Source organism: Adiantum capillus-veneris, chromosome 6, assembly GCF_014529385.1.
Source record: "Adiantum capillus-veneris isolate H3 chromosome 6, ASM1452938v2, whole genome shotgun sequence".
Taxonomy (NCBI): domain Eukaryota; kingdom Viridiplantae; phylum Streptophyta; class Polypodiopsida; order Polypodiales; family Pteridaceae; genus Adiantum; species Adiantum capillus-veneris.
The window spans coordinates 163,037,179-163,049,103 of NC_140936.1; the positions used below are offsets into that span (position 1 = coordinate 163,037,179).

General features: G+C 42.2%; 1 protein-coding gene across 1 annotated transcript; it reads left to right on the plus strand.

The window, feature by feature from the left end:
- Window positions 1-8,770: 8,770 nt before the first annotated feature.
- LOC147456638 (uncharacterized) lies at window positions 8,771-10,789 on the plus strand. The gene is made up of 2 exons (XM_086515523.1): window positions 8,771-9,476; window positions 9,777-10,789. The coding sequence occupies exons 1-2, from the start codon at window positions 9,033-9,035 to the stop codon at window positions 10,500-10,502; spliced, it is 1,170 nt and encodes a 389-aa protein (XP_086371649.1). The 5' UTR covers window positions 8,771-9,032; the 3' UTR covers window positions 10,503-10,789.
- The last annotated feature ends 1,136 nt before the right edge of the window (window positions 10,790-11,925 follow it).

Here is an 11,925-nt window from a genome sequence, read left to right on the forward strand (position 1 = left end):
AGCACTTCCCTATATTAAATGATCAGTTTAACATGAGAAAATCATTTAGGAGAATTAGATATTGATTATTATGACATTACCTCTCTCTTGAAATCATAGTCGTTCTCGACTATGGGGTAGAGAAGATAAAGCATATTCATTAGTCCTTTTTCCTAGCGGGTAGAGGATCCCTATGTTACCCTATGACATCGTTCCACAGTGGATGACTAGTCCATTTGGCGCTTGAGAGCATGAGGCTGCTGCAAGCATGTCTGCACATTAGTCCTATCATCTTCCATAGTAGAGTGACAAGCTCTACTTGGTGTTCGGGAGACGTTGTCTCGCAAACTTGATCTAAGCATGCATACTACATTTTTGTGCACAATAAAGAAAAAGAGAGTCTTATAAGGCAAAAATTTTGTTCATTTTTAACATTTGTACATTTGTTTACTCTTGGGAAGCATTGTAAGCATTGACAAGGTTTAGGTTATCCTTTAATTGTATGCCTTGCATTCATCTAGCATCTTCAAAAGGATAATTCTTAAACTTAATAAGATATCATTGGATAGTCTTACCGTCTCTTAGTACCTTGTCTTCATGTGGGAGAATGGACTCGGGCTGCAGTACCTCTTCTTGGTCCTCGATCTCCGGTGGGTCTTCAGTAGTTGGTTCTTGAGGTGGCTCTCCTTTGTAAGGCTTTAATACGCTCACATGGAAAGCATTGTGTATGAGCCAGTGATTAGGAAACTTGAGTTGATAGGCCATCTTTTTGATTGGCCTAAGGATCTGGAAGGAACCATAGTACCTTTTTGCTAACTCAGCATAGTACTTTTGGTGTCCCGTAGGATTCTTGCCTGTCGTGTGCCTTAATCGAGCCTTGGTAAATTTGAGTAAGACCCAATCATTTTCTTTACAGGATTGGGCTCTTCTGTGCTTGTCAGCAGCAGCCTTTTGCCTTTGCTGTGAGATAGAGATAACATCCTTAATTTTTTGAAAAGATTCTTGTAGGTCTCGGCTATACTCATCTGCAGTGAAGATCTTCCCGTGTACCTTAAGTAGCAAGGGACTTTTTGATCTTCCCTCAATTACCTCAAAAGGTGCTTTTCCCATGGAAGTATGTACAGTGCTATTGTAGGCATACTCCACTAAGGGTAAGTACTTCTCCAATTGGGATCTTTGATTTACTTCCATTACATAGGCTTTTACTAGATCGAGAATTGTTAGGTTAGCTATTTCACTTTGGCCATCCGTTTGTAAGTGATAGGCCGAAAAGAAGTTTAGCCTTGTTCCTAATTCTCAAAGACCCTTCCACAAATTACTAATCATTCTAGAATCTCTATCCAACACTATGGACATTGGCAAGCCATGGTACTTGAAGATTTGTGAAATGAAGAGGGTTGCCATTTGATGGGCTTTGATAGTGTTTTTGACAGGTATAAAATGAGCTTGTTTACTGAACCTTTCTACTATCGTCCATATTGCCGTATTCCCATGGATAGACTTAGGCAATCCAAAGATAAAATCCATGGATATGCTCTCCCATGGAATTAGGGACTGGCAAAGGTTGAAGCAATTCAATGCTTCCCTCTATCAAACTTTGTCTTTTGGTATACCACACATTTAGAAACATACTCTTGTATGTTTTCTTTCATGGTAGGCCAATAGAAATATGTTTCAATCCCCCTATAGGGTAGACTGAATCCCTCTATGCCCTGCATAAGGAGGAGCATGAGATTCATACATTACTTTCTCACGTAGTGAGCTAGTAACGCATAGTCTATTTCCATAGAGAAGATAACCATCTTGTAAAGTAAATGGTTCCTCTTTCTTCCCTAGTGCAAGGGCTGAAATCACATCTCTAAAATCGGGATCAATAGCATACTCATCTATCATAGAAGATAGATCATTGTGCGTTGCTATGGAAACCGCATTCACTCTCGGCCGTCTTGAGAGTGCATCGACTACTTGATTATGCTTGCCAGCAATGTGAGCAATATGAAAATGAAATTGTGAAAGGAAATTTTCCCACCTCATTTGTTTGTCGGCGAGTGTAACATTTAATGGTCTAGTAACTTGTGTGTAGCGGAAAATAGCATGAACATAGTGAGCATTTCATTAGAATAGCTTCCTAATGAGAATAACAAGAGTGCTTGGGTGGAGAGAGCAACAAAAAGCATAACACCTAGTTAGATAGCATTAACAATACTTCAAAAGAGAGAGAAATAAAGCAATTGACAACAGTTGAGGACTGGGTTTGCATGGATCCGGTCCCCCCTCCAAAAGGCTTTGTATTATGGTTTCTCCCATCAAGAGAGACATTTTACAATACAATTCTTTGTGTTCCTTCAATACTCGCTAGTGCAATGAAGATGGAAACTTCATGCACAAAGCAAAACACTTATCAAACACAACATCAATTCCCTCACGGTCTCAGACCCAAGACCTCACACACCTTCAAAGATGGTGAGAGCTAGCGGGGTATGAGAGTAGATTGAGAGAAAAAAGGAGTATTCTTACGAGAAAGATATACATCTCCTCACATAATCACTCATATTAGCATAGCTTAGCTTAGTGATTAGCATGGTAGAGGAGATGAGCATGCATTGAAGCTTGGCTCTTGGTTGGATTTGCATCACAAAGCGAAGAGTTGTTGGTGTAGGCCTTCCTTCTCCAAGCTTGGAGTAGGTGATAAGCTTTCCATTAAAGCTTGAGAAGGAGAGAGAGTCTTCTTACTCCACACATGAGCTAGTGTGAGTGTGTAGGTGATAATTTCTTTGAAAAATCAGCCCCCTCTCTCTCTTGGTCGACCCCTCTTGCTATTTGCTCTTGCTAGCATCCTATTGGACCTCCCCAGGCTTAGCCAATGGAAATTAAGCAGCATAAGTGATAGCCTTCTGACATGTGTCCCCCTTCCCCCTTTTGTGAGAGCTTTAGGTAATTAATAAATGCAACTAAACTCTCATTGGACCCCTTTGCCTCCTGGCCAATAGGAATCAGGCAAGCCATTGGGCTGTTGAATGCTCATTGGACCCCTTGGGAGACTGTCCAATAGTCCTCTAAAGAGCTTGATTCCCATTTTTTATTTTATTAAGTGTTTTTAAATTAATTAAACTAGTTTTAATCTAGACTAATTCTCATTGGTCCACCTCCAAGGCCATCCAATAGGATTTGAATACACCTTGTGGGCATCTGGGCTAGGGAGCTGACATATGTCCCTCATTCCCTTTGTGTAAAGGGAGCTTGTGTGTGTGTGTGTGTGTGTGTGTGTGTGTGTGTGTAATTTTCTCTTTCATCCCCTACTTGCAAGGCTCGCCCCCTCCTATGTAGGGATGGATGAAGACTTTTGGGGCACACACAAAGCATCCAATTTCCCTAATGTTTGACCTTTGGACACAACCTTTGAATTTTGGAACCTTAGCATTTTGAAGGTCTTAATGGGCTGAACCTTAGGGTCTTTTAAACCCATTGGTGCACATAGCTCTTTTGCAGATGCCCCCCCCCCCCCCCCCCTTGGATCCCTATTTTCCCTCCTTTACATCCCTATTGTGGCCGGTCTGCTAACTTAACCAATATTCTATCTTTTTCTCCCCTAGCACTTCCCTATATTAAATGATCAGTTTAACATGAGAAAATCATTTAGGAGAATTAGATATTGATTATTATGACATTACCTCTCTCTTGAAATCATAGTCGTTCTCGACTATGGGGTAGAGAAGATAAAGCATATTCATTAGTCCTTTTTCCTAGCGGGTAGAGGATCCCTATGTTACCCTACGACATCGTTCCACAGTGGATGACTAGTCCATTTGGCGCTTGAGAGCATGAGGCTGCTGCAAGCATGTCTGCACATTAGTCCTATCATCTTCCATAGTAGAGTGACAAGCTCTACTTGGTGTTCGGGAGACGTTGTCTCGCAAACTTGATCTAAGCATGCATACTACATTTTTGTGCACAATAAAGAAAAAGAGAGTCTTATAAGGCAAAAATTTTGTTCATTTTTAACATTTGTACATTTGTTTACTCTTGGGAAGCATTGTAAGCATTGACAAGGTTTAGGTTATCCTTTAATTGTATGCCTTGCATTCATCTAGCATCTTCAAAAGGATAATTCTTAAACTTAATAAGATATCATTGGATAGTCTTACCGTCTCTTAGTACCTTGTCTTCATGTGGGAGAATGGACTCGGGCTGCAGTACCTCTTCTTGGTCCTCGATCTCCGGTGGGTCTTCAGTAGTTGGTTCTTGAGGTGGCTCTCCTTTGTAAGGCTTTAATACGCTCACATGGAAAGCATTGTGTATGAGCCAGTGATTAGGAAACTTGAGTTGATAGGCCATCTTTTTGATTGGCCTAAGAATCTGGAAGGAACCATAGTACCTTTTTGCTAACTCAGCATAGTACTTTTGGTGTCCCGTAGGATTCTTGCCTGTCGTGTGCCTTAATCGAGCCTTGGTAAATTTGAGTAAGACCCAATCATTTTCTTTACAGGATTGGGCTCTTCTGTGCTTGTCAGCAGCAGCCTTTTGCCTTTGCTGTGAGATAGAGATAACATCCTTAATTTTTTGAAAAGATTCTTGTAGGTCTCGGCTATACTCATCTGCAGTGAAGATCTTCCCGTGTACCTTAAGTAGCAAGGGACTTTTTGATCTTCCCTCAATTACCTCAAAAGGTGCTTTTCCCATGGAAGTATGTACAGTGCTATTGTAGGCATACTCCACTAAGGGTAAGTACTTCTCCAATTGGGATCTTTGATTTACTTCCGTTACATAGGCTTTTACTAGATCGAGAATTGTTAGGTTAGCTATTTCACTTTGGCCATCCGTTTGTAAGTGATAGGCCGAAAAGAAGTTTAGCCTTGTTCCTAATTCTCAAAGACCCTTCCACAAATTACTAATCATTCTAGAATCTCTATCCAACACTATGGACATTGGCAAGCCATGGTACTTGAAGATTAGTGAAATGAAGAGGGTTGCCATTTGATGGGCTTTGATAGTGTTTTTGACAGGTATAAAATGAGCTTGTTTACTGAACCTTTCTACTATCGTCCATATTGCCGTATTCCCATGGATAGACTTAGGCAATCCAAAGATAAAATCCATGGATATGCTCTCCCATGGAATTAGGGACTGGCAAAGGTTGAAGCAATTCAATGCTTCCCTCTATCAAACTTTGTCTTTTGGCATACCACACATTTAGAAACATACTCTTGTATGTTTTCTTTCATGGTAGGCCAATAGAAATATGTTTCAATCCCCCTATAGGGTAGACTGAATCCCTCTATGCCCTGCATAAGGAGGAGCATGAGATTCATACATTACTTTCTCACGTAGTGAGCTAGTAACGCATAGTCTATTTCCATAGAGAAGATAACCATCTTGTAAAGTAAATGGTTCCTCTTTCTTCCCTAGTGCAAGGGCTGAAATCACATCTCTAAAATCGGGATCAATAGCATACTCATCTATCATAGAAGATAGATCATTGTGCGTTGCTATGGAAACCGCATTCACTCTCGGCCGTCTTGAGAGTGCATCGACTACTTGATTATGCTTGCCAGCAATGTGAGCAATATGAAAATGAAATTGTGAAAGGAAATTTTCCCACCTCATTTGTTTGTCGGCGAGTGTAACATTTAATGGTCTAGTAACTTGTGTGTAGCGGAAAATAGCATGAACATAGTGAGCATTTCATTAGAATAGCTTCCTAATGAGAATAACAAGAGTGCTTGGGTGGAGAGAGCAACAAAAAGCATAACACCTAGTTAGATAGCATTAACAATACTTCAAAAGAGAGAGAAATAAAGCAATTGACAATAGTTGAGGACCGGATTTGCATGGAGCCGGTCCCCCCTCCAAAAGGCTTTGTATTATGGTTTCTCCCATCAAGAGAGACATTTTACAATACAATTCTTTGTGTTCCTTCAGTACTCGCTAGTGCAATGAAGATGGAAACTTCATGCACAAAGCAAAACACTTATCAAACACAACATCAATTCCCTCACGGTCTCAGACCCAAGACCTCACACACCTTCGAAGATTGTGAGAGCTAGCGGGGTATGAGAGTAGATTGAGAGGAAGAAGGAGTATTCTTACAAGAAAGATATACATCGCCCCACATAATCACTCATATTAGCATAGCTTAGCTTAGTAATTAGCATGGTAGAGGAGATGAGCATGCACTGAAGCTTAGCTCTTGGTTGGATTTGCATCACAAAGCCAAGAGTTGTTGGTGTAGGCCTTCCTTCTCCAAGCTTGGAGTAGGTGATAAGCTTTCCATTAAAGCTTGAGAAGGAGAGAGAGTCTTATTACTCCACACATGAGCTAGTGTGAGTGTGTAGATGATAATGCCTTTGAAAAATCAGCCCCCTCTCTCTCTCTTGCTCAACCCCTCTTTCTATTTGCTCTTGCTAGAATCCTATTGGACCTCCCCAGGCTTAGCTAATGGTAATTAAGCAGCATAAGTGATAGCCTTCTCACATGTGTCCCCCTTTCCCCTTTTGTGAGAGCTTTAGATAATTAATAAATGCAACTAAACCCTCATTGGACCCCTTTGCCTCCTAGACAATAGGAATCAAGCAAGCCATTGGGCTGCTGAATGCTCATTGGACCCCTCTGGAGCTTAATTCCCATTGATTCTTTTATTAAGTGTTTTTAAATTGATTAAACTAGATTTACTCTAGCCTAATTCTCACTGGTCCACCTCCAAGGCCACCCAATAGGATTTGAATACACCTTGTGGGCATCTAGGCTAGGGAGCTGACATGTGTCCCTCATTCCCTTTGTGTAAAGGGAGCTTGTGTGTGTGTGTGTGTGTGTAATTTTCTCTCTCATCCCCTATTTGCAAGGCTCGTCCCCTCCTATGTAGGGATGGATGAAGACTTTTGGGGCACACACAAAGAATCCAATTTCCCTAATGTTTGACCTTTGGACGCAACCTTTGAATTTTGGAACCTTAGCATTTTGGAAGTCTTAATGGATTGAAGCTTAGGGTCTTTTAAGCCCATTGGTGCACATAGCTCTTTTGCAGATGTCCCCCCCCCTTTGGATCCCTATTTTCCTTCCTTTGGATCCCTACTGTGGCCGGTCTGCTAACTTAACCAATATTCTAGCTTTTTCTCCCCTGGCACTTTCTCAAATTAAATGATCAGTTTAATATGAGAAAATCATTTAGGAGAATTAGATATTAATTATTATGACACAGAGTGCATTTGGAAGCTTAGCAATGTTACCCTAATACCTCTCCTATACTTAAAATGAAATTTGGATCCTTAAATCTTTAGTTGTAAACCAATTAGGAAGAGGTTTAGCTACAACAAACTCATGGGATCATCCCGAGAAACTTACAATATCCTGTAGCGTTTTCATTTGTGAACATGTTGAAGCAAAGGACACTCCAATCAGGTCATTCCACAAGGGAGATATGAGCACAAGAAGGAAGAGGACGCTTAGAGACAAAACACATGATCCATTCTCCAAAAACTTCATATGGTATTTTATAGACATTGGATTATATACCTCAGTCAAGGTTTTAAAAATGTTAAATAGAATTAGAATATGGGGTAGAAAGGGACTAGAGATTACATATGAGTAATTACAAACTAGAAGCTCATAGACCCAACTACAAACTTTACAATTTTGTAAAAATAATTAAAAGTATAAATTTGAGCATGACGGGTTTTTATAACAAGGCCGCTTTGTTAGCGTGCTGCTAACATTTGGCTAGAAGCTTTGGCAAGCTCACAAACACAAAGATATCAAACTTTAGTGACTCAGAAAAGGTGAGTAAGTATCGCTTTGGAATCAAGAGGTATCTACTACCTTGCTAGTTGTGTTCGGAACATAGGCAATAAGTCTACCTATTCACGCTCACATCCACCTGTAATGGATTGAGGGTCGAAAGTTCATGCCGACGCACGCTACCTATTCATCTCGAGCTCCCTGCGCACTACATGTGCAAATGCACCCAATGATACTTGCTTCACATTACGAGTATGAACAATTACCTACTTTCTAGCAGTTCTCTCATCCTTTGGACGTCTTGTTAATGTTTGCTCTCTCTCTCTCTCTCTCTCTCTCTCTCTCTCTCTCTCTCTCTCTCTCTCTGCAGACAAGGACTAGCGGGGCGCACCCATAGTGTGAGTTGAGTCTCTCTCTCTCTCTCTCTCTCTCTCTCTCTCTCTCTCTCTCTCTCTCTCTCTCTCTCTCTCTCTCTCTCTCTCTCTCTCTCTCTCTCTTCGATGCAAGAGCAAGGACCTACGTTGCAGAGGATGTTGGGGGTGGGGGGGGGGGGAATATTCGGGGGGTATATCTTGGATGTTTGAGTTTTCTTTATAGTTGTGCCCGGTAGTAGGGGGAGGGGCAATCACATAAAATCGGGGGAAAAAAATTTCAAACAAGATGCGTGGAGAGGGGGAACGGTGTCGGACGCAGCAAACCAGGCCCAATCACATAAAATCAGAAATAAAAAGAGAATCAAACAAGATGTGTGGAGAGGGGAAACGACGTCGAACGCAGCAAACCAGGCAAGTGCGTGGAGCAGCAAACAGGCGTGGGACAGGCGCCGTGCAGACAAGGCAGGGCAACGCGCAGACAACAGGTGCGTGCAAAGGTAGGGCAGCGAGACGCTGGAGCAAACGTAAAATATTTTATTTTAATAAGTGAGGGAGTGCAGCAGCTTCATGTGCCCGCCATATTGGTTACAAGAACATCTTTCGGAGTCAATCTGTGAAAGATGAGGAGTTCAATTTCTGAATCCTTTTTATAAGGGTGGTGAATTTCCTTTAAACGAAAGAAAGGGAATCTTGGAGAATCTATGAGAGTAATTGAACCGCGATCAAGATACGCGTGTTGTCTCATTCGCGCAGACGGAGGCTTGCATGGACGCAGTAGCCAAAGTATGTCTGAGCGAGTAGGTCAGTATGTACGAGAGACATTATATGTCTGTTCCATTTTGGACCCATATCTGATCCTCATGACCAGTTTGTATCTATAATTGTATTAGAGGAGAACGCGGGGAAATGTGTGCTCGTTAATTAAAATTACTAAGAAATAAATACAGTATGAACTTCGCCTTGGTGAGGACAACTGGCATGCCACTTGTCAACAGGTCCAGAGGCGGTTTTCTTTTCATCCGGCGCCATTTCTTTGTGGGTGCGCGCGCTACAAGTACTTACAATCTTGCTGCGTTTTCTTCTGTTGATGCTCATGCTCATGCTCATGCTCATGCAAGCAAGCAAGCAAGAAGTCGTTCCGGCAGGTTTCGACCTCAATTGGTGATGGCCATGCTGTCCGCCTCTGCCTCTCTCGCTAATTATAATTATTACTCTAAGGCGGCAGGTATAATTACAATTGATGATCACTTGAATATAATTGCCAAACCAATTCTCTTCTGTTCCGTCAAATTACGCCCTCCTCCACATTTGAATGTAGCGTCGCTCTTCCCTTTTCCTGCGCTGCCCAAGCTCGTCATCTCTTCAATGGGTCCTCCTATATATACAGTAAAGGTCTCTCTCTCTCTCTCTCTCTCTCTCTCTCTCTCTCTCACACACACACACACACACAGTGTCCATTTATGTAACCATTGTATTCTTCTTGTCAGCACCTACAGCTATGAAAGAGACTTGAATGAAAGTGTTCCGCATTATGTTTAAGGAACATGTTGAAAGTGTGGGGCGTATTAATATTGCATGGAAGTAATTTGTGTGTGTGTGTGTGTGTGTGTGTGTGTGTGTGTGTGAGAGAGAGAGAGAGAGAGAGAGAGAGAGAGAGAGAGCACGTGTTGAGTTTGGTCGTTGGCTGCTCAGCAAGTCGGTGCTAACAAGCTTCACAGCCTAAGGTGCCACTCCTTAAGATTGGGTGCAGCGGAGGAAGGGACAAGCTCATGGGAAGACAAGCTCGGTAGCACTTCGAATGCCAACGTTGAAGTAGTTGAAGGTACAAATCATAGAGCTTGTGATTCAGAGAATTATCTTCCAGCATATGTTCATTCCAGAAACCGTGCTCTTGATGAGGAAGGGAACATTGACAACATCGAACAATTAGAGCAGACAGATTATGTGGACAGGCAGAAGATGGAAGAGTTAATGCAATCTCATGATGAGAACGCATCAGATTTTAATGTGAGAACAGGTACAGATCATTCGTCTGTATTAACGCAGCAGTGGGCTCGTGCAGATCACATGAGTGGTGTTAAAGATGGAGATAAGGGAGAGATTGTAATCAAGGACCCTCAAGTCTCTCCTTTGCAGGAGGATGATGATTTGTCTGCTCCACAGCTAGAACAACGGGCGACGCTTGGATGGAGTGAAGCCCCTTGCAATGAAGGTTCGCTTCTCAAGGCAAATACTGAAAAAGAGGAAAATAATGAGAGTACAGGAGGTAAAATGCAGGAGAACAGGCTAGAACAATTGGAGGAAGAGGTTTTCCAAGGCGATGGTGGAAGAACAGCAGAGGACTACCACCGTCGTGCAGACTTGTTTGGCAGAAGTGCCGAGCAATTTGCAGCGCAAAAGCAGAGGGATGTCGAATGAGCAAAGTATTGTTACTTAAATTACTGCTCATCGTCTAATTACTCCCATGGAAGAGGAGACTTGAGCCAATAAGTAGCTGTTTGTTGATCGGAAGGCAGGCTGCGTGTTGCTACAGATGCAAGATGTGCCTTGTAAGAATCTGCTCTCACGCATTTGTTGCAGATTGAAAGGGTGGGACCTAATTATTATGTAAAATTAGCATTGTATAACTTGCTTTTTACTAGCGCTGTATAAGTTGCAGGTGGCTGCTTATCGATCGGTGAGAATGATGTGAATATGTATGTATGTATCTGCATTCATCTATATCTATACTATATATACTATATATTTTGAGGAGACTGGTTTTCCAGTGCCACGTGTCACAATTTCCTTTATCCGGCTACAGTGAAGACAGTGCGCACGTAGGGAGAGAGAGAGAGAGAGAGAGAGGGGCAGCCGCCGGCCACACTAGTGTACTATACCTGAATAATTTAGGAGGAGGAGGGACGTGGAGGGTATGTTATGTTCAATTCTTTCCTTTGCTCTCCCTTCCCTCCGTTGAAGGCTTGCATCGTTCTCTCGCGCTGCAGGTAGGATGCGCAGAGGTATGAGGGCATCAAGCACAAGAGGCAAATATTGCACGCGCACGAGCAAGCTATGCAGGTTGCCGGTGCTGCAGGCTAAGAGGCTTTCAAGGTTTGCAGTAGAGACACGCAGTCAAGGTTTCGTCTTGCTACAGGTTGTAGGTTAGGGTTTCCGTCACGCCACAAAGGTTTTCGTCTCTCTCTCTCTCTCTCTCTCTCTCTCTCCAAAAATTCAATTTTTCCTTTAAAAAAATAGTAGATTGCAGAAATTACCCCCCGGGGTGGGAGGGATATTCAAATTTCTTTAGAAGGGCACGTAGACTGTACGCAAAATGTATGACATGTATGCTTGATGTGGAAGAACATGTATACATACTGTGGAAACACATTTGCGTATAGTGTGGTCTTCTTTTCACCATCAGAACTTTTCGTATCCTCATTTTTGCTGGCTATTAAGCACGAAGAAGCAGAATGACAAGACTGGCTCTTTAGAGGATTCCATTCAAAAGTGCAAAGAAGAGATGACAGAAACCATTAACAAGATCAATCGCAACCTTTTGGGTACGATAAAGTCTCAAAGAACGTGTGTTGGTCCAAGAAAGCAAGATAACTACATTGGAAGATGGTGTGACGACCCAAGATGAACAGATTGTGTCACTCAAGAAGGATCTCGTCGAGGTAAGATCACAAAACACACTTCGAGAGGGAGAACAACCTCGGGAAGGAGCCCAACACGATGAAAGAGATTGCGGGACATCAAAGAGGGAGAAGAGCAACACGAAGAAATGACGACTTCTTGGGTGGATGTTATTACAAAAACTCAACAGAAAGCGGATGAGGTTGATAAATGGATCGAGGTT

Coding starts and splice junctions, on each gene's coding strand:
- LOC147456638 (XM_086515523.1), top strand. CDS start 9,033: ATGAACTTCGCCTTGGTGAGGACAACTGGCATGCCACTTGTCAACAGG. Junction 9,477..9,776: donor CTCCTATATATACAGTAAAG/GTCTCTCTCTCT, acceptor TTGGCTGCTCAG/CAAGTCGGTGCTAACAAGCT.